This window comes from Schistocerca americana, unplaced genomic scaffold, assembly GCF_021461395.2.
Source record: "Schistocerca americana isolate TAMUIC-IGC-003095 unplaced genomic scaffold, iqSchAmer2.1 HiC_scaffold_15, whole genome shotgun sequence".
Classification (NCBI taxonomy): Eukaryota; Metazoa; Arthropoda; class Insecta; order Orthoptera; family Acrididae; genus Schistocerca; species Schistocerca americana.
In genome coordinates this window covers 1262628-1286854 of record NW_025725583.1, presented here as the reverse complement: position 1 = coordinate 1286854, position 24227 = coordinate 1262628, and the positions used below count along the sequence as shown (strand labels likewise).

The window sequence follows — 24227 nt, the reverse complement described above, 5'->3', positions numbered from 1 at the left end:
AATTATGAACCAGTGCTTCAATTTTGATTTTTAATCTTGCACTAAATAATATGTTTACTTGATTAAAGAGGTTAGAAATAACGAAACAGTTGCAGAATGATTAACTGCAGTAGTGTAATTTATTTCTTGTTTGCATGACTAGGAATTTAATTTCAAATGTATACCCTTTTGAATGGGTAAAGTAACCCTGTCTTAGAAATCACTTTCTTAATGCCTTATCCAAAATTAGGTATTCGAGAGCTGTTTGTGGTCATTAGCCAAGATGCACTCAAAGAGCTGTCATTGAACTTTGCTGCTAGAAGGAGTGCTCCAGTGCCAAATGGATACTTAAGCAGTAAGATTCTTACAGGCCTGTTGCATACTGGCCTGAGTGTGTCATTTCAGTGGTGATGATTGATCAATAGAGGCTGCGTTTACTGACTTGGGGAAAGAATGTTGGCTCTGTTTGACAATTCAGTAGGTTGGTCAGCCACAGCACATTGGAAAATATGTGTATGGTGACAGTTAGTAGGGTGGCACACAGTATTTTCCATGTGGAGCAAGTGGGTAAGCTTTATGTGCTCAGTTGAATCCTTGGTTGGTTTCTTATTTATTAAGATCCTCATTGCCACAGGCGCTACAGTCCAAAAGCGGGCACAGACCCTTATAATTTGTTTGTAAAGGATGCCTCATGGAGTCTGTGCATATCATTAATTCCTTTGAAAGGGCATGGCCGACTTCCTTCCCCGTCCTTCCCTAATCCGATGAAACCGATGACCTCGCTGTCTGGTCTCTTCCCCCCAAACAACCGAACCGAAACTAGCAGCTAGTATACCAGTTTCAACTATTTTTTTTACAGTGTTGTGCAAAGTATGTCAGTGATTATTCCCAAAACTGAGAAGTATTTAAAGGAGGTTCTTAGCTGTTCTATGATGGTTAACTGACTTTATTTTATAACAATTTGCTACACAACTTGAATAAAAAAGTATTGTATACAGATTAATATCCTAGTACTCAGAAAATTCAGTAATGCCATAGACCTCAAAATCCAGTAAAGCAGAGGCTGTGTTTCTGAGTGTTGTAATTTTGGAATCTTTGATTTCCTTCATTTTAATTCCAGTTACCATGGTTTGTTGAGGAGCTCCACTTATCCCATCTATCCTTTTGTTCAGATGTGAGGACCCTCAGTTGTTGGCCTACTAAGTTGCCATTCCAGGAATATACCTCTACAGTTTTCATATGCACTCCCATAAATTTGTAGGCTTCTTCTTCTGTGTTATCCTACTTTGAGACTTATCTTATTCTTTAAAGTGTTGTGACTAGAGACTTTGCCTTATACTTGACACTCAGAGCAACACATCTCAAACATTTATTCAAATAATTTTTGGAAGTGGCTTTCTGTACGACATCTTTTTGTCTGTAATCGTCTTTAAATGTCAGTGTGCTTTCTTTGGTATCAACATACATGATTACACACAAATCCTCTTAAAGCATAAGCTCTACACAATTAAATAATCAAATACACATTGTTTCCACATGGCATGGAAGACACAATGCAGCTTGTTATTGAACTGATTGTGAGGTGCCATCATGTGAATTACTTGGCACTTCTCTGAAATTTGACTGGACATTGGAATGGTATTCTTAATTTATTGCATGCAAGAACTATTCTGATGAGATGGCATCCACAGCAGCTGGTGAGGTAACCATTCTTTTAATGTTTGGATCATCTTTCATTGTGTTCTTCAGTATCACTACTTGAAGGAACAATAATCCACAATTAAATAAGAACTGCAACAAGAAAAAAAAATTTATTATATTATTGATGAGATGCATTTCACACATAAAAAACGTACACATGAAGCACCTAAATGTAAGGTAATGAGGCAGAAAATGAAAGTATTTCGAAATAAGTATGCGAGTCAAACACAGTGGAGTGTTCTTTCTCTGGTGATGTATAATCTAAGACTTCATCCAGAGTTGCATTGTTGGGAGGGGTTCGACTCTTATCAGGCAGTGGTGTTGGTTGGTAAGGTCACAGCAGACAGCCACATATGTGTTAGATGACAGTAGTAGGAGTAGCCAACATCATTTTCCATCAGGAGGAAGTAGGCTAGCTTTACATTCTGAATGGTAACCTTGGTGGATTTATTGTTACTTAAGATCTTCACTGTGTGGGTACTATGAGTCAAATTTGGGTAAAGAATTATAAGGTGGTTGTGAAGCAGACCATACAGAGCCCGTTCATAATGTCACATGAGTGCACATAGACAAATATTTGTGGATATAAATGGGAGGGTCCATATTGCAGGAAAGCAGGGAAACTGGAAATGCAGTTAGCTTTGTTACTCACTGAGAAATACTGTTGTATATGGTGCATATTGTGGGGGGTCTGTCAGACATAGTCAAGTTAAATCACAGCACATTTCAGAAATACCTTTTAGCTTTGTAGAAGAAATAGTGTGCTGAAGCACTGTTTATTTCAACTTTCCAATTTACATTTTCAGTCTTGCACCCAATAATGTATAGTATGTTTGCTTTTTTTATGGAGCGTAGAAATAACAAAACTGTTGTGGAGGTTTTCCCCCCTAGGAATTCAATTTTCTGTGTGTACCCTTTTTTATGAATAAAATAACCCTTCTGAAAAGTCACTACCTTGCCACATTATCCAGATGCAGGCATTCAAGTGCTGTTTGCGACCTCGAGCCAAGATACAACCAAAAAGTGGTCATCAAACTTTGCCAGTGGGAGTGGAGCTCCAGGGCTGAATGAATATTTGTGGAGGATGATTCTTCTAGACCTGGGAGTGTCATTTCAATGGTAATGTAGCATCAGCAGAAGCTGTGTTGGCTGGCATAGGTGGGAGAGCATTGGCTCCATTTGGCAATGGTGTAGTCTGTGCATAACATAACATGTGGACTTATAGACATGCATTTATGGGTTAAAATGGGAGGTTCTATGTAGTGGGACACTGAGGATGGATGGAAATTGGAAATGCAGTTTTTGATATGCTGGATTATTAAGGATGGGTCTCATGGAGGGTTCCCTCAATGCTGAGAAAAAAATGTTGATGTATGTTTGCTTACAGAGGTGGCCTATCTGTTGTTATGCTAAGCCAAAACAGGGCACATTTCAATACTTTTTAGCCTTCCAGAAGAAGAAAATCTGCTTGGTCACTGTTTATTTCCACATTCAAGTAATAACAAAAATTATGGCAGAGGGGGGAGGGGAGTGGCAGAATTATGAACTAGTGCTTTGATTTAAGTTCTTAAACTTGGTTCAGAATAATACACAATGTGTTTGCTTTATTAAAGAGGTTAGTTTTCGCAAAACAAGTCAAAATCGGTAAGCAGTAGCAGAACTTTCAACCATTGTAGTGTAACTACTTTTTTAAATTTCTTTTTGCACCGCTAGTCTTTTTGACCCATAGAAATTGAATTATAACTGTCACTCTTTTTGTATAAATAAAGTAACCCATTCTCAGAATCTATTATTGATACCATGCATGTTGGAAAGAACAGACACACGAATTCGTGTAACTGATTCAGCTCATTAGGCAATATCCTCTATCTTTAGTGTGAATGCACAGTTACGTTTGGCACAGTTATGTTTGACCTGGTGTTGGAATCTCAAAGTAACAAGCATGGAGGACACGGATGGGGATTGGAGATAGAAAATGGAAAGTACTTTGAAGTAAGTATATCAATGAAACCAAAGAGTTCCCACCCTTTTTGTCTTAATGGTTAGCTACTTGCATTGTCACATGTCTATTTGATTTAGATATAATAGAAATGTTCTGTTTATCTCTAGTCAGGAGTCTGTCTGTTGCAATATCTGGAACATGAGCTCTCTGGCTTAATATTCCTTCCACAAAATTGGTACCCGTTCTCTCATCCTAAACCATGTTTTCATTTGAAAAATCACTTCATTGGTATTCTGTGTTATTTTCCATGGTAAATTTCATCAGATTTGATGACGGTGTCTTTCCTATTACCATAAAAATATGATCATACAAGAATCACAATTTCTGTTACTTGTTTATTTGTTCTTAAGACGTCCACACACACACACACACACACACACACACACACACACACACACACACACACACATACACACACACAGTTTTTGTAGAAAAACTGTGGTGTTTCCCCATATTTCATTGTAGCAGCTACAGGATTATTTTCACCCCACATAAGAAAGACAATGAGGCTCTCACATTCAATTCAGAGAAACCTCTAAGTGCTATGAATTTTCACGTGAACATACCTAAATTGAAAATGGTATTGTGACTTAAATACTGCAGTGTACACAGTCGGCCATATGGCTACATGAAATTTAGCTTTAGGGACAGAACATAGCATCAGATGTTGACAGTGCAGGAATATGGAACATGTGCCTTTGCTATGATGACTTCTTACCACTCATGGGCTATATTTAAACACAATTTTAAATGGACAGGATGAATGTTTCAAATAGTTTACATCTAGTAGGAGTGTCATTTTCATCTCTGGTGTAAAAGAAAATAAGCAAATATAAATGACAGAGGGTGGGACTTGAATTCTGTTATTAATGTCATGAAGTGACATGGTGGAATAAACAGCATCACATTTCCACCTTCATAAGTGTTATAAGCAAATTTCTTTAAACTATTACAAATGTTATTTATCAACTATTTGTTCTAGCTGGTTTGAGTGGCCAGAGTCAGATTCACTCTCTTGAGATAGTCCTGTAGACAACAGACATCAGTTATACAGGAGACCCATGAGCCTTACAGACTTTTTCAGAAACTTGTATCTGATGAAGGATGATATTCTGTGCCTGGAAAGTCGCATTAAATGCCTCACAGTACCCCATCATCCATGTCCATACACATAATACTATTCTGAAGAGTTAAAATTAAAATATTAATCAAACATAAACTATATATAATCTAATAAAAGCATGGTTTTGTGGATTTAATATAAAATGCAATTTAACATTATGAACACATATGTCGTCCCATACACCGCAATAGGAAACAAATATTGTCCATAACCATAACTTTTAATCTCACTGATAACAAGAACTGCAATGCAGACATCAGTTTTATTTTACAAAGTGTATAAAGGAAAGTCTTTTATTATGTGCCCATACTATACGTTTTTTAGTAGCCTTTCATATAGTTACTTCTGTAAAAAAAATTATTATTTATTGTGGGATACACTAAATTAATACATTTTCGTAGCACAAATCGATAAGTGGTCAACACACACACACACACACACACACACACACACACACAGCCAGGGGAAAGTTTCTTCCATCTCAGAAGAACTCGACTGAAATTCTTTCTGGTGTATGCTGCTTGGTTGTGTGTTCCACCTGTGTCTGCTTCTACCTGTAGTGCATATGTTATTTGCTGAAGATTGTCTCCCATTCAAATTTTCATCTGGAAGTATTTCATAGCTACACTTTCCTTACAGAGTGTCTTCCAGTCTCTAAAGTATCATGATTAAGACTGACATATGATAATGGAATGTTAACATTTCTGCTGTACTCATCTGACAAATGGTAATCAGCTACAAATTGCCACACTTTTTGCTATCTAACTGGATTTTTTAAAACATATTCAGGGCAAAGTTCAACAGGATTCACTATGGATTATGGAATTCATCTGAAGTCATTGTTCCTGACTTTCGTTGAGTCTTTAGTCTCAACCATCCTATTTTAACACATTGAAATCATATTTTTAACACAGTTCATATACAGCCAAATAAATGGAGACAGATTATTTAATGAAAATTAATGATATATTCCTCCCCTGACTGGTAAGTTATTAACTATACATGATGCCACAGGAAGAATGCTCAGTATTCAGGGATACAAAAAAATGATCGTCTCAAGCCCAAAATGTGATATAGACATAAGTCCTATTCCAAACAGATTCCTAGACAGAGCACAATTAATTTACATTATTATTTATTTAGTTTATTACTCAATACATTGTCAGATTTGCAAAAGTTCATATGTACAAGAGCTAGTAAACATTGCAACATGCATTTTACAAAAGTGTATTTAACACATGCATATGTAAGAATTATTGTACACTTGTAGTTAGGGTTGTTGTACAGTTCACAATAAATGTTCAAATATCCCACTGTCACCTTCAAAGCATTTGTGCGCTCTTGGGAGAAGATGTTGTGTTGCTTGTCTGAGTGCCTCTCCTGATTCTATAATGAGGACAGCGGGGTCCATGATGTGACCAAGCAGTTCATCTCATGTGTTCACACACCTCAGACTTCATCCAACCTGTCAACAAAAATCTTATTGCATGAGGTGGTGTGATCTTGGTGGTCAGTTAATTGTACTACTATGACCAGTCTAGCAATTAGAGTAATTGCAGTTGAGATGTTCCCTCACATGTTTGGTAAAATGTGAAAGAGCTCTGTGATGCTGCATGTACATTGCAGTGCTCAGGGTGTTCAATAAACGAACTTTCAAAGAAAAAAGTGCAAGTAATTCTGTCCTCTTTCACCTACAAATATGTTACTGATCATGCTGCACCAAACGTTGATAAAAAAATGAACTTGGAAATGGGTTTACAGAGTAGCATGTGGATTGTCCTGGGAGCGTTGATGAATATTACATGTGTTGGGGATTTTGTTATGTCTAAACATGGCCTCATCAGTGAATAATATTAATGGAAGCGTATGGTTACCGGCATTTAACCAGTGACAAAATTCAAGTCCTGTAGCATTATCACGAATGTGGAGATTGTGGACACACTATATACAAAACTAATACAAATTCTCCACATTCAGTGTTCACCCCATACCTATTTGTGAAACATTTACTCATGCAAAAAGCGCTGTGTGCTGGTAGTAGGACTACACTTCACCATTTCAACAATATGTTGCTATTTTTGTACAGGTTGGGAACTTGAAAGAATACCTGTTTCACACAATGTGTGGAAAACTCTTGTAAACAATCTACAATCAGGAATTTGACATGTTAAAGGTGCCAATGGCATTGTTTGACAGAAGCATGAGTGCTACCATTGCAGAAGCCATAAATATATACCATACCTGCATGTTCTTCATTACTTTGTCTGTGTGGCATTTTGGTCAGCATGTGTAAATCACAGTTAACTGATGCTTCCTGTTGATGCACTCATTCCCTCATACTACTTCATTCATAATGCACCATAGAAAACTCTATGTTCTGTGGGCTAGATTAATGGCAGAAAGACATTCCAAGCAAACAGGTTGAAAAAAATGAGGTAGATTAGGGCAGAATAAAATGTCAAAGTGGTTGGGTGGGTAAGACATGTATATGTACACCACTAGTTAAAAAATAAATCTTCATTAAGTATGTTCTATCTCAGAAACTATTCAGAATAGAGCATATGAACATTCCTATCACATCCCTGAATATTAACGATTACTCTTGGGACACCCTGTTTTGCTCTGCATGGTTCCTTCAATGATATTGTTTCTGTGTGTTTTAATGACATCATGCCATATATTAAGTTTATTTTATTTACAGATGACACAAATATCAAGACAGATTCTAAAACAAGTATCATTTCAGAAATAATAATAAACAAAATGTCAATACCATGAAAAGGACAGATTGCTACTTACTGCATAGTGGAGATTTAACTTGCAGACAGGCACAACAAAAATACTGCTAAACAAGTAAGCTTTTGGCTAAATGCTTTCTTCTGAATTAGACACACATGACCACCATCTCTGGTCTCAGCAGCTGGAAACAGAGGTTGTGTGTTTGTGAGTTGCATTAGTGTGAATGTGTCTGTATATGTTGCCTAATTCAGAAGAAGGCGTTTTAGCCTAAAGCCTATTTCTTTAGCAGTCTTATTGTTGTGTGTGTCTGCAACTCAACATCTCTGCTACGTGGTGACTACCAGTCTGTCCTTTTCATAATATTGTCATTATTCCATATTAGATTTTCCATTGTTTGCTAACAAAATGTCCATGAGCTAAATGCACTGATAAGCCCAAACATTGTGACCACTGCCAATCATGTTAAAGAAAATTAATGCAGTAATAAAGACACAAATGAAGGAACAGACTCAAATGGGCGATTACCATGGTGAAGATATAGGGTGCAAATTTGGAAATCCATTGAGATAAGAAACACTGTAAAAGGGCGAATCATTACTACACAGAGCCTCAGAATGAGTATCTTGAAACTGGTCAAATACTCATCTGCTACGTGACAATCTACGAAAAGAGGTAGCACAACAATGAAACTACCATGCGGTGCTAAATGGTAGGACACCCATGACTACTCACACAATGTGGAGTTCGGAAGCTTGGCTGCTCTGTAAAGTAGGATAGATGGTGATGTGTGGCATCTCAGCTGAAAGAGAACAACTGCATGCACAACTGTTTCAGAGCACAACATTCAGCATACATTGTGGAATGTGGAGCTCTGCAGCAGGTCACACCTATGAGTTCACATCTTGACTCAACAACATTGATTACAATTGCAGTGGTCACAGGACCATCAGGATTCAATCATTGTTCAATACAAGTGTGTAGGCTTTTTGGGTGCATCACATTTTTGCTACACTAGTTCACTGGTTGTCTCCACAAATGCCACCATAGTGGCGAATTTCAGCTGAAAGCCATGGACGCAGGTTGGTGTGAGCAGTTTTATGCTATGGGAGACATTCTCCAGTGCTTGCATGGGACCTGTGGTAGTAATTGAAGACAAGCTGACAGCTGCAAACTACCTGTATCCTTTCATGTTTGATGTCTTCTCTGATGGTGATGTCATGTTTCATCAGTATAATTGTTCTTGTCTCAGAGCTAGAATCATGCTACTGTGGTTTGAGGAGCATTATAGTGAACACATGTTGATGTCTCGATAAACAAATTTACCTGATGTAGTTGCTATGGAACACATCTGGGTCACTATCAGGTGTCATCACAGCGTACACAAATCAGCAGCCTGTTATTTATGCAAATTACATGACCTTTGTGTAGACATCTAATGCCATATGCTTCCACAAACCTACTAACAAACTGTAGGATCCCTGATACACAGAATCAGTGATGTATTTCATTCCAAAGATGGACAAACAAGCTATTAAGCAGGTAGCCATAATGTTTTGGCTTATCAGTGTAAATGTTTTGTGACCATTTCATTGCCATAAAAGTAAAAAATACTCACTTATTCACTTCCGAATCTATAAGAGATGTCCTTACAACTGTACACCATGAATAAGTACAGATAGAAATGTTGGGTTCTTGGAATTACACGCTCATGGTAAACTTATATTGGAGGAGTATTCCACATAAATATTAATGTTTCTGAACTAGTTTTTATTCACAAAAGCAATAATTACATGTAAAAGACCTAAAACTAAAACAAATGTTTAATACTTTCCCTTATATCATTCCATAATGCCATACATTAACATATTTTGGGGAACATCTCTAACGTCATCTATAGTTTTCCAATTGCTAAGGTGTCTTGCACGAATTAGTTCTCATGTGAATTCAGCTATATTCTGTAAATTCATTGTCAAACAAATGGATGAACTAACAGCTTCTTCTCATTATTGTAAGTTTCTTCCTTGATAAAATCAGTCACCCTTCCCCAGTCAAAAGTTCAGTTCACAGAATAATTACAATGAAGAAAAATAGTCAACATAAAAACCTTCTATTACACAGAATCATTAAGTTGGCTACAACAATAAAAAGTTTAGGTATTAGTAAGGAACAGAGTGGAGATGTATGAGCAGTTCATTTGTTGGAAACTCTTTCTATCCCATTGATGAATTTTTAAGAATGTATTGTTAATAGCATCAATATGTTCTACATACTCTGTGTTATATTATTTAACAGTGCATGGCATAGATAGAATAAGAGTTTTCTATTGTGTACTACATTGACATGTTTATTACAATTACTGTAGATGAAAATGAGTTTTTTCACATCCTTACATGACACTTGATCTATGGTATGGAGAACCAAAATTAATTTTGAGCTTACTGATCCTTTTCTGTACTTCATTTCTCTGATATGTTATGTAATAATTAGGAGATCATGACTACTGAATCTATATAATGCACAGCAAAGTAATTGAAAATGTGAATCCAAGTTCCTTAATTGTCTTCCAAGTTACATGGGTTTTTTCGTTTGTGCAAGTACCAACAGAAATACAAAATTATGTTTACCAGTTGGAGCAACATACACATACTCACAACAAACAATGAGCCAAATTTCAGAATGTTATGTTTTGTGCACAAATGAGATCTGTAACTCTGTCTTTAGCTCAGTAGTAAAAATATTGCAACTAACTGGAAAAATTTACAAGCAGTTTCGAAAATGTTTTGCTGAAATGAGACAGTCCTTTCACAAGTATTATCAAGTGAGTCCTTTAGTATGATATCATTTGTAGGTTTGGTTTATTTGTTGAGAAATTAAATAAGAGTTTCATTTATTTTCATTGTACATATGTATAATCAGCTGAAATTATGTAAGAGCTTAAGTCACATCAGGTTTTAAATTTTAATCAATTTCAGCACTTCTATGAGTGCCTTTATCAGAAATTAAACATTCAGTCTGTTGCTACCTGTGGCTTGACATGTGTGAGCAGCCCATAGTAGCTTGCCTTCAATGTATTGTTTTTTTTTTTTTAATTGTAAGTAAAGTTTTATTGCTTGATATTTATTTTATATGTGACACAGCAGTTTTAATGTTTAATTTTTGATGAACTCACTCATCGAAGTGCTTAAACCAGATCAAAAGACTTAATTTTTACAATCAAAGGCTGTAATTGCTTTAATTTTAATTTGTAAATGGTCGCTTACCACGTAGCCATGTTTAAAACTTCATATCATGAATGCCTTCTGGCTATCTGTACATTTTTTGAAAGATATATTATTTGATAATGACCAAAGTTATCAAATATGATATCATTATAAATGAAAAAATATGTTATTTTAGGATATCATAGAATATCTCTTAATGGATAAGTATTTACAATGATATTCCTACCTGAAATTTCCATTGTATGAATAAACATTTATTGCCATGAGTAACTATGTTCCTGTTAACGACCCATTACTGTTCTAAACAATACAACAATATACATATTTGGAAAACAGTTGGTGATATATTACATTCACAAGCTTGATGATTTTTTTAAATATTTATCACAAATTTGAAGCTATCTAGTCCTTAGTATTAATGTATTAATTTTCTGCACTGCGATATCTGTGGTAACAACAGGAAAATCTACTTATTTATTTCACAAAAATAGCAATCATTTGCTGACCATTTCTTAAAAATATTTATCATACATTTGAAGCTATCCAGTCCTTAGTATTAATGTATTGATTTTCTGCATTGCGATATCTGTGATAACAACAGTAAAATCTACTTATTTATTTCACAAAAATATCATTCACTTGCTGATGAATGATTAACTTCAGTGACTCTTCATCAGTCATTTATAGATAGTCTACAGTGTTGCTTACATCATATTTAGTAAATGAGTGAGAATTAGGTGACACATTGTTAAAATCAAGAATTGTAGAAGTAAACTGTAATTGAAGTATGTACATAAAACATAGGGTGTCCTGCAAGTCTCAATTCGAAACCATTTATTTTCTAGTATATATGCTTGCAGCAGATTCATTTATGTGCAATAATGAATAAGGTTACTGACAGTCAGTGGTGAGGACACTAATGAAAATAATGGGTGTAACCTTTTAGCATACAAGATCTTAGGGGGAAGACTATCATCTATTGATCCCTCAACATAGCCTTCCCTAGTAGGTAATTGTGGCTTTGTCTTATCGATATGTATGTACTGGTAGAAAAAGTATTTTATCTGGAATGTACTGAAGCTCACCAATTGAATAATATAAATAGGACATTAAATTGGAAGACATGTGAAAATTGATACTCAGCAGACTTATTTTTATACTGTAATAAGTAATACAGTACTTTAGAATAGGTCATCAGTGGCATTCTCCTGTTAAATGTGTAACAATGGCCTGATTTTTAGCAGAGGTAACTCTGCATCTCACATTATTTTAAAATTTGAGACATGAGCAACTTGACTGAAGACATTTAGAAAGCAATCTGAATGCTTAGCCTACTGTGGACACATTTTACATCAGAGATGAATAAATGGACTGTAGATTTCGCAGTAAAAGAAGAAAGAAATTAGTTACACATTACAATATAAAATTGTACACAAATGGTGCATAGTATATGTTAACAGAAATTTTTTCATGTCTTAGCATATATCAAAGTAGCCAGAACACAAATACATGTATTATCAAAACTGGAAAAAATAAACATTTATTAAGTCACTAACTCAATTTTGTTAAATAATTTTCAACAGCAAAGTTGTGTCACATTAATTGCTGAAATTTCTTTCACAATCCATAATTTACCTTTCATTTTTAAGGCTGGGCTATCATAATCAAGTTAATGGGAATCATTTAGAAAGGTTTTTAAAATCATAATGTTGTTCCTTAAGTTGGCTCATACCTCTGGTTTAATGGTCAGGTCCTGTACAATACAGTTGCACCTATAGAAGTAATTCCAGTAATTTTTAATGACTATGACTGACATACCCTTATTGAAATGACCATACATTATCATTATGGCATGAGAAATTTTCTGTTATGTCCAATTAATTCTTTACAATATGTATACCCACTACCATCAGATTCATAAATTAATATTACATATAATTGTATTCTGTTGACACTTACTTATATCAATTACGTGCTATGTGTGCAGAACCAGTCTACAGAATATACACTGAACTGTTCCCTTCAGAGTGATTCAGGCAATAAATTTAATGTAATTTGGAAAAAAACTAATATCTCAATTACCAACAGACTTGCTGCAGTGCAACACCGGTTCCTGCCGGATCACGGAAGTTAAGTGCTGTTGGGCTGGACTAGCACTTGGATGGGTGACCATCCGGTCTGCCGAGTGCTGTTGGCAAGCGGGGTGCACTCAGCCATTGTGAGGAAAACTGAGGAGCTACTTGATTGAGAAATAGCAGTTCCAGTCTCAGAAACTGACATACAACTGGGAGAACAGTGTGCTGAGCACATGCCCGTCCATATCCTCATCCAGTGACGCCTGTTGTCTGAGGATGACACGGCGGCCATTCAGTACCATTGGGCCTTCATGGCCTGTTCGGGAGGAGGTTTATATATATATATATATATATATATATATATATATATATATATATATATATATATATATATATAAAAATCCCAATTTGATACTCTAGTCCTTGTTTCTGTGGTGGTACTTGCAATGTCCCTGACTGATTTTCAGATAACTCAAGATTACCACCTTCTCTCCGTAACATAAAATTACATGCACAAATATTGTGACATGAGGTGTACACCTAAGCATACCTTGATGTATTGCAAACTTCTCTGGTTCTACTAGCTGGCAGTATTATACACTACTCAGGGTACTGGTTTTAATCTGTCTGCAAACTATACAGTTCAGATATTACCAACTATAAACTAGTATGTGTCTTGCATGAAGTTGTATATGAAATAACAGTAAACAGTTCTGTAAGATCCAAATATGATAATATAATTTTCTGCACTAACAGTACCAGAGTTCCAGAAACTTGTCAACATAAGCAAAGACAAATGTTATGTAACAATTTCTAAACAGCCTAAACTTCATGCATAATGTATACATGCATATACACATAGCATTTGCAACAGGTTTAAAATGGGAGTGAAAACAACAAAATCAAAGAAATAATGCTGTGAAAGTTATGAAATAATAAAAAAACATTGTCATTTTGAATAAATACAGAATTAAGAAGATCATAGGTTGAAAGCAGAACATAAAAGAATTATAGGTTGTCATCAACACAGACAGTAGGTAAACTTGCAAAATATTCTGAAAAAACCCAATGATGGAGACATCTGCAGATAATTTTCCATACGCCAGACTAGCATTAATTACTATGACCAAACTTTAGTGGGAAAACTGCTGAATATTGTTAGATAAACTTTCTTTGGGTTGTTTGTGAAACATGAAAATATATTTGGTCAGCTGTTAGAAGAAAAGAAATGCAAATGTAGCCCATTTTGTTAATTTTAGATCTTCTTGAATTTTGTGCATTATGGGACAGTGATCATAAATAAGATCTTTGTTATCAGGAGGTGTATAACTCACCAAAATTTACTCAACATTGTCAAAACAGTATGCTGGAAAGTATTTCAACCAGAATGCATATGTAAGTGTATTGAACAGCTTACAGTAAGTAGAACATGTGACAAAAATATTAATTGCATTTGGTAGCAAACACATATAAAACTGATTTTATAAAGAAAGACATACATAATCACAGCGAAAATTGTGTTATGTTAGTGTTGTAAGAAGCCAAGAGGACGGGTTTTGGTCAACTGAACCCTACTGTACCACTTTCTCATCAGTAGGATTTTTTCTGGTATCAGTCACAAAGTATGTGATTTAAGACATTTATGCAAGTACATGGTGTGTGGAAGCATTTTAGAGCTATACATTTTCCAAATTTTCTTGTTTTCCACAAAAGCGTTTTTGTAAGTTACAGTGTGAAAATGTAAAATTACAACTTGGTCACCATATAAATTTCATTGCATGAGAAACGAGATACAGAATTTAAAGGTAAACTTACAATTTTGCATAAATTGTGCAAAATTTATTTATTAACCACTAAATAAATAGTTTTCATTGCATTCCAAAAACATTGTTAACTTCACCAGAAACAAAATTTATATCAGTGCATGCTGTCTTCTCTTTCAACCATGCTGAAAAGAACAGACACCATGAGGAACCCGCAGCTGTGACACATATTTTGTAAACTGAAGGTGGAGGGGGAGAAAGCAAAGGAAAGGGACAGAACTGTTGATGTCAGCTCCATCGGGACTGTATGCCAAATCAATGGCTATGAATGAAAATGTGCGTTGGACTGGGATTTGAACCTGGAATCTCTTGCTTACTTGGCAGCTGTGTTACCTACTGTGCCACCTGGACATAATGGTTATCGCAATTGTCTGGACTGTTTTGGTACACCACTTGGCCGACCCATATTCCGATCTAGCATCACTGAGATAGACTATGCAGCTGCAATAAACACTGTGTCCGAGTGGCACAGTGATTAACGCAATTGCCTAGTAAGTAGGAAATCCTAGGTTCGAATCCCAGTCTAGCACACATTTTCACTCATCACCGCTGGTTTGGTTTGGTGTACAGTCCCAATGCAGCTGACATCAATAGTTCTTTCCCTTTTCTCTCCTTTCTCCCACCTCCACTTTCAATTTACGTAAGAGAAACAATTTTGTTTGATACAAAAATGCAGTATATTCAAATTTAAACAAAATATTTTACCTGGAATATTTAGAAAGTTCTAAATTTTAATTCAGGACCATACAGAATATCTTTTGTAACTATGGTAACTGTACCCCATACGGCCTACTTACGGAAATTGAACTTTCTTTTATATCTTTAAGGGCAACCGTAAATTATGGTGGTTACTTACAATCTAAATACCATTGCCGTACATCAAATTGGATATGGGGTATTATAATAATGAGAAACTAAAATGATAAGGCATGTCATAACAACAAGAATAAAAAAGTTTGGTTTTTGGGAATACTGAATGCACTGTTTTTCCGATATGGCCTACTCTACTTCTTTTCATAACTCAAAACTAATGAAATCTTATTTACAATATGTATTACATTTATCAACACAGTATAAGTGGTTATGACTTTTGCGTCCTCAGCTAAGTGCCTTCTTGTCCACTTCTGCCCCTTTGTTTTTTGATGCAAATATGTTTCAAACTACATATTTCTCTTTTTTCTTCCTTTTTCAGATGGTTTGAACTTACATTAGAAAGACTGATAGATAGCAGTTGGATATAAAATCATTGTACATGGTAGTTTCAGCCATTTGATCTTCTGAAATGCCTATAAGGAGTCTAACGTATCCAAAGGAATATTGGGAAGATACATTTGTAAAGCTAAGAATAATTCAGACTACAGAGTTGACAAATCAGATGGGAAATTTAAAAATGTATTCCCTGCAGAAAAAAAGATCAGCTGGTAGCATACCAGAATTCAGAGTAGAGCAAAAGTTTTAGTCAGCAAAGAAACATCCCACTGTCAGATCATTAGTCTATCAGCTATCAGAAAGAAGTGGTTTACCACACAAACTTGACAAACAAACTTGTCCACCTCAGCAGGACTGTGTTATCGGATTTATAACTCAGCATAATATGCTGTATGTTTGCAAAGAAGAAAATGCACCTGGTGCACTAGTGATGGGATTTAATGAAGTTATAGTAATGGTAACTCAATGTTAAAAACTGAAAATAACTTCACATTTTTCAAAATGTTATAAAAATATTCTCTTGTTGTTAACAAATTTTTTGGAAGATTCTGTATTCCTTAGTATAAATTGGTCGGTAAACTACTTTATGTCTTATACTGAAGATGACATTCATAATAATTTTAACATTGAAGGCCAATCACACTGTACATCATGACACCATCATGTCATGGCACATAATGTCACTTCAAGTCCTCAACTGTTCTTTTTGTGGGGCTGCAATCTTAACAAGATTATTTTCAACTGTTTTTACACACAAAGTGCCTATAAACAATGCAGTAGATGATATGTGTGGATGCTGGAGTCCATATTTGCACAAAAATGACATTTATTGGGATCAAATTGTTTGCAGTTTGCAGGAATAGCTTTTATATTAGAGAAGAGAGACATAAATGCAAAACAAAACACACAGTGTGTGTGTTTCACTAAATCTTATTACACGGTAGAGAAGGGGGAATTTCACACATTATACAAGGAGCTTGAGGAAGAGGAATCTGCATTTTATATTTTATATCCAATTAAAATTTTGTTTAAGGTTAACTTTAGATGCTACTCCAGTGCATAGTTTTGAGTATTAGTCATATCTCCCTCAATACCTTCCCCTTTGAGATATGTAGGTTTTCTTTACATGTTGTATTTGGCTTTTAGTAGTTCAAGTGCCTTATTTGTACTGGGGCTAACTGGTAAAACCACACAAACATTTACGACTGATGCTTGCAAGACTGTTTCACGCATAATTCAGAGGGCTGCTTAACAATAAAGAGGTCTGGCACAAATGCGTATTAAACAAACAACTTGCAGTGTCTGAAGGTTGTAGTGTATTTTTTGATGTAAAACTAAAAGTGCCTGACAACATACAAATACAGGGTGTATATGCTCCAGGAAAACCAGAAGATCCAGGAAAAACCCAGGAATTTTTTTATCTGGGAGAAAACTAGGGAAAACACAGGATTTTTCTAACAATCCGGGAATTTTTCATTGTTTTAGACTTTCATTAAATTTTTGTAATTTTGACTAATAAGAACAGATCAACATCAAAACGTGCCAAAGGCTTTAGGAAGAAGACCATGAAATACTTCATAACACCAAACTGTGTGGGATGAGCATGACATTACAACTGTTTACATTAAGTTCATTTTGAGAGGAAATGTTAGCGACAACCCTGGAAATTGCCCAAGTCCTGCCCATTTACCCCCTCCACACCAACCAAGTGTGTGTGTAAAGTCTTTGTCCATGCCGTGTAGCATATCGATATGATCTTTGATCGTCGTCCCATGTACCACATCGATACGATCTTCCGTCATCATCCCGTTTAGCACATCAATATGATCTCTGTAGTGCATCTATATGTTCATCACTTTTTGTAGAGTGAGAATATGCTTGTTCCCTGCTTTTTTGTAGTCCATGTGTTTTACCACGGTTCCTTACACTAGCAGTACTTCTTAGCAGTTTGTGTAATTAAAACATTTAAAATGAGTGCTTTTAAGTGTGAAACTTGCTGAAACGAATACAGTTATTGGAGGAATCTGAGGTGGCATATTTCCAGAGTGCACCCACATCAGTTGAACGAAATTGTATCTCATGTTACAAATATTGAACCTTCATGTTCCTATCAGTGCTACATACGAGACAAGAGTTTTACTCTGAAAAGAAATGTAAAACACCACCAACACCACAAGACAGTCATGGCATAATGAAGCAGCAGAGGAGGTTGATGTGTATGATGTGCACATTTGAAGCTGGGTCAAAAAAGTGTTGGAGCGAACATTTCCAAGCCGCTCATCAAATACGTGTGAAATCTGGAGATCTGGCGTTCTCTAGTGAAGGTGAATTTTTTGAGTGGAAAGAAGAAATTGAACACACTACACAATTCAGATTCATGGAACACTGTGGCATTAAGTTTGTTGATGATTACTCACCCTGTAAGTATGTTTAACATCATTCAGCTCAGTTAGTCTCCAAAGATGAAGGGAAGAGACACTTAAAAATGGTAGGCAGTAACAAAATTGATGGAAAGTGCCCTGCAGAGATACCTTGTTAATTTTGTGTCAACTTATGTTGGACATGATCTAGACTTAAGTCATTTGAATCCGACACCACAAGAATGTGAGAGCATAGCTGCAGACATTGCTGTGGGAATCCCCTTTCCTATTGTTCTTGAGAAAATTCGAGCAACAGTGCAGGACTCAAATTCAGATGGTGTACATCTCACAACATTGAAAGACCTGCACAACATTGTAGCTTCTTATAATTTGGCTTCAAAGTCAGTCAGACATCGAAATGGTGCCATCAGCATCATTGTTGAGCACTAAAAATAAATTATAAATCAAACTTTAAGAGAATGTTAATGGCTACTTGGAAGACAATGTACATATATACTGGTGTAGATCTTACTGCACCAGAATGGAGGCACATGAGCATTTCAGGTATTACAAAGGGCGTTCAAAAAGTTTTGCACAGTTGTCTATAATTTTTTTATTTTGTGCAGGAGGAGAATGAAATTTTTTATGAACATACTTGGAACTTTTAGCTATGAGTTGTTATATACAAGTATTTTCTTTTATTTACAGTTGAGCCATAATGGACTGTGAAGTAGATTTCAGGTTGCGACAATGGTTGGTGATAGAGTGCCTCTTCAAGACCAGCGATGACTCTGCCACATTGATCCACAGGAAGTTGCACCCTGTATATGGGGAGGACACAGTGGGTTGCAGCAGTATCCAGTGGTGGTTGCAGAGATTTAAAGAAGGTGATTTCTCTCTACTGGACAATCCACGATCCGGTAGACCATCAACGGCAGTGAGTGATGTGAATAAGCAGAACATTGATCAAATTATCGAAAATGACATACGTGTGATGACACGATTGCTTGCTGAAATGAATCATTTGTCATTGGGTAGTGCAGTATCACTGCTACAGTCACTAGGGTACAGAAAAATCTGTGCACGTTGGGTGCCTAGATTACTGACAAGAGAAATGAAAACTGTGAGGAAGAATGTGTGCAAGGGTCTTATGAAGACCTTTACTGAAGAGTGGAAACAGTGTTTTGACGGTGTCATGAGCAAAACCCTATCCATGGAGTGGCATCATCTGTATTCCCCTCAGAAGAAGAAACCAAGACTTTCACGAACAGCAGACCGGAAGGTGATGGCCTCCTTCTTCTGGGATCAGTGTGGTGTCATTTTCATTGACTTTTTGGAACCTGGCTCCACCATTAACCAGGATGGTTACTGTTGGTCATTTGACAAGCTGCAACATGCCACCAAGACCAACAGACCACAGCTTCAGGGTCAGCTCATCAGACTACACCATGACAATGCCAAACCCCATAAAGCCCATATGACGCAGGAGAAAGTCAGGAAAATGGGTTGGAAAACTGTTCCTCATCCTCCCTACAATCCGGACTTGGCTCTGTCTTATTTTTACCTCTTTGGTCATCTGAAGACCCACCTGCACGGTAAAACATTTGATAGTGAGAAAGACCTTATTTCCTGTGTCAAGCATTGGTGTAAAATTCAATCCCCAGAATTTTACCAAAGTGCATTTACATCATGGAAAGAACATTGGGTCAGATACAACACAGCTGATGGAGGCTACATTGAATAGGCTCACTGTATAGCTAAATGTTCCAAGCATGTTCACAAAAAATTTCATTCTCCTCCTGCAAAAAATAAAAAAATTAGACACATCTGCGCAAAACTTTTTGAACGCCTTTTGTAAAATATTGCCATGAAATGGTTGCTAATTAGTGGTACAAACCTTCACCAAGAAGTGTTTTCAATATCTATGGCTTTTTTCTTCATCAGGAACAGTCATAGGTATGTGGTGTAGTGATTTCCTCTTCTTTGTCGAAAACGACCTCCTCTGTGGCACAAGTTTCCTCTTGCAACTCCTTTCTGCGCTGATGAAAGGGCTGATGATGGGTTCTAACAGCACCTACATTTACCTTCAACGTCATCGCCAATTTTTGGCTAGCTGAACTTTAGCAGTTGACATGCCAGCAATGACTTCCGGAAACATTGAGACAGTCTTCTTATTTTCATCTGACAATGTTTCTGGGGTGTTGCAGCTAGTATTTGTGCTTACTTGTGCCCAACTTGCTTCCCTCTCATCAATCACAGACAATTCTTCAGCATCAACAACAAGTGCATCTGACAGTACATGATTTTGCCATGGAATCTCACCTCTGCTCTTCTTTTCTGTTTGGCAAACAATATGAATGTGCTTACATATATTTAATTTAATACTATAATCAATGCATGTGCAAGAATACTGATGAATGCGCACTTCGCATTTACTGCATACTAATTTACACTTGCAGTGAATGTCATTGTCCTTCACAAGGAAGATATCGTTTGATTTTGAAGAAGGTACTTCCCAACCACTGTCTACCTTAGTAATGAAGTCATCCATTAAAACAGACTTGTGCCTAGCACAAGTGTATTTTATTGTAATAGTTACCTTTCCTCTCATGATAACAGTAAGTCCATCAAACAGCTTTGTGGTTACAAATGACATCAGTGCAGATATACCTTTGTCCAGTCTTTTCACTTGCTTTGCATTAGCACGTACATATTTTAAAGCCTTGTGCATACTCTCCAGGTGCATGTTTGTATTGAGTCCAGCTTTCATGTGACAATATGCCCAACAGTTAACATATTTTTCATAGTAGGTCCTCAAATAATAACTGAATTTGGATGTATCTTTATCACTATAGAGCTTCTGGAGTGCTTTTTGCAGTGATTCTTCAAATATAGCAACATCTCTTACCTGTATTAATGTCTTCACAAGCTTGTACACCTCAGTTCTCTGGTCCTTATGTAGAACTTTACTATTAATGTTGTTCGTCCATGCTCTATTCACATGCCAGGTGCCATTCAAGTCTCTTTGTAGGAGACCCAATTGCTCCATTCCAAGTAATACTGTAGGATTCTGCCAGATCTGACATAAATACCTTGGGGCAAATCTGTCCAACCTGAGACTTTATATAGTTGAAAAATATATTTAATACATCACTGTCATCTCTGTTAGAAATGAGGAAAGCGCATGGAAATTCTTGTCTCTTATCACCCAGTACTAGTATTGTGGTAAGTTCAAAATCATAGCCATTTAGACCAGCAGTCCCATCAACACAAATATAATCATTTCCATACTTTGCCAATAATTCATCTTGTGCAGTGTTCATTATTACTAACATGAAATCCTCACTTCTCAATTTCGCATGCTGGTTAGTGATTATTTCTTGAGGCTTATAAAATAATACACACGCATTATCACTTTCCTGAACTTCTTGTACCCAAGCTTCTACGCTGATGGCATCGTGTCGATGTCTGACTGACTTTGAAGCCAAATAATAAGAAGCTCTAATGTTATGCAAGTCCTGCAATGTTGCGAGATATACTCTCTCTGAGTTGAAATCCTGCACTGTTGATTAAATTTTGCCATGAACAATGGGAAACAGGATTCAAACAGCAATGTCTGCAACTATGCTCTTGTGGAGTCAGATTCAAATGACTTAGGTCTAGATCATGTCCAGCACGAGTGGACACAAAATTAACAAGGCACTTTTTTTCCTTATAGAGGACTTTCATCTCTGCAGGGCACTTTCCATCAATTTTACTACCTGCCATTTTGAGGTGTCTCATATCTTCAACTTTGGAGAGAACCTGACTTGAATGATGGCAAACATACTTACAGGTTGAGCAATCATCAACTAACTTAAAATGCCGTGGTGTTTGACGACTCAGGATTGTGCAGTATGTTCAATTTCTCTTTCCACTTCAAAAATTGACATTCACTAGAGAACTTCAGATCTTCAGATTTCACACTTCATTGATGGTGGGGCTTGGAAACAATCAATCCAACACTTTTTTGACTCTGCTTCCGATGTGTGTATAATACACTTCAACCTCTTCTGCTGCTTCATTATGCCCAACAGTTAGCATTTTTTTCATAGTAGGTCTTCAAATAATAACTGAATTTGGATGTATGTGTATCACTATAGAGCTTCTGGAGTGCTTTTTGCAGTGATTCTTCAAATATAGCAACATCTCTAACCTGTATTAATGTCTTCACAAGCTTGTACACCTCAGTTGGTGGAGTTCTAAATTTCTTTTCCAAGTAAAACTCTTGTCACATATTTAGCACTGATAGGAGCATGAAGGTTCATTATTTGTAACATGAAGTACGATTTTGTTCAACTGCTGTGGGTGCTCTCTGGAAATATGCTGCCTCAGAGTCTTCCAATAATGATATTTGTTTCCACATTTTAAATGTTTTAATTAAACTGCTAAGAAGTAAGTGTGGAACAGGAGTGGAACAGGAAAGGAAATGACAAGTATTGGTGCAGGGTACCCTCTGCCATGGATCCTATGGTGGCTTGTGGAGTACCTATGTAGATTTTACCAGGAAAAACTCCGGAAATTTCAGGAATGTTATAAAATCCCAAGGAGTTCTCCATTTTAATGTAGCATTGAAATTGAATTTTATAAATTGCAAATTTCAAATTACCTAATATCTGAAAGTGTGTTACTTATATGAATAGTATCCCATATAAATTAGTGATGTTTAAAACTTAGTTAAACTACTGCTTGTGGCTGGAATATAGTGCAGTTGGGAGATAGGAAAAGACATTATTGTAGCATTCTGCCACTGCCTCCCCTACCCCATCTTCTTCTCTTACCATTACTTTGTCAGCAGTGTATTGATGCAATCATCCTCCTTGCACCTGAAATTCTCAGGAAATTTTTTTCCAAGTTGGTGTAACCACCCAGGAAATAGCTTTGCACTATTAAATTATTAACATTGCTGTTGCTCGTTATTTTCTTTCCACTGAAGAGGTGATACTGTTAAACTGAAGTACATTTACAGGAGTTGCACTATTCCTCAATGCAATTTTAAATACAGCATGTGGAATAATATTCTCCTTCAGATTTATTGAGACTGTTGTGACAGTCCATAAGAAATCATCTATGTGTTTTTTCTCTGCAGTAGTCCACATCTGTGAGGTTCTCCTCACTGTATATGTATATGTATGGAACAAAAAGTATGTATCTACTCTGAGCCCTGTGAGAGCTGATAGCTTGTAGCATTTGTGTTTCAGTGCATATGAATGAATGTTAATGTAATAACTAACATCTCATATTTTAATCAATGGTATTTGCAGATCCTATTCCCAATTTACTAAATTTATGGTGTTCAGGAATTTGATTTGATTTACATAATGCCCATGTGATGTCATATCCCTATCCTAATTTACTACATTTTGACACCCAATGTAGGGCGTACTTCAATGTACTCAGTAGATTCTTTTTTTTTTTCTTTTTGAGTTTACCTGATACATTGTTGTTTTGTGTGACCTTTACTAAGCTAAGCAAATACTGTTTTTCAGTATTTTAGCCATGATTGTTGTAATATGTTGTAGCCATGCTATTATCTGTGTTTGGCCCCCTGAAACAATAATCATACCAAATTGTCTTATTTTTTCAAAGCTTTTGAGAAAGATTTAAATTTTGGATGCAGTGGGAAAAATGTTTTTGTATTCTTGAAGTCTTCAGAGTTTAATATTTCATTTAGTAAGCACTGAAAGCCAGTTGACTGACTATTTTGAACAACACATATCTGACAGTAGGTCACTTACAACTTATTCCCACATTTGTTTTATTCAGATGTCTGTGATAATTATAAGAATTTTACTGAGTCAATAAAAGTATAGCCTTGTAGAATTTGTTTCTTATTGATTACCTTGCCAATTTTACACAATTAAAATTACTCATTGGAAATATAAAGGGGTACCACTGAAAGCTCATGACTTGATAAGTAATTGTTAATGAAATGGTCATCCTAGCAATGTTACAT

At 36.1% G+C, this 24227-nt stretch overlaps 1 protein-coding gene across 1 annotated transcript; it reads right to left on the bottom strand.

Moving 5' to 3' along the window:
- Nucleotides 1-20324: 20324 nt before the first annotated feature.
- On the bottom strand, nt 20325-22296 carry LOC124569475. The gene is made up of 4 exons (XM_047131088.1): nt 22199-22296; nt 21841-22040; nt 21346-21794; nt 20325-21302 (listed from the first exon to the last, which is right to left on the bottom strand). The coding sequence occupies exons 1-4, from the start codon at nt 22294-22296 to the stop codon at nt 20325-20327; spliced, it is 1725 nt and encodes a 574-aa protein (XP_046987044.1).
- Between the last annotated feature and the right edge of the window lie 1931 nt (nt 22297-24227).

What these genes read in the sequence shown, in the direction of transcription:
- LOC124569475 (XM_047131088.1), bottom strand. Translation starts at nt 22,296, where the DNA reads ATGAAGCAGCAGAAGAGGTTGAAGTGTATTATACACACATCGGAAGCA. An exon ending in CAAGCCCCACCATCAATGAA is followed by an intron (nt 22,041 to 22,198) that starts GTGTGAAATCTG and finishes CCATCATTCAAG; the next exon opens with TCAGGTTCTCTCCAAAGTTG. An exon ending in GCATAGTTGCAGACATTGCT is followed by an intron (nt 21,795 to 21,840) that starts GTTTGAATCCTG and finishes TTTAATCAACAG; the next exon opens with TGCAGGATTTCAACTCAGAG.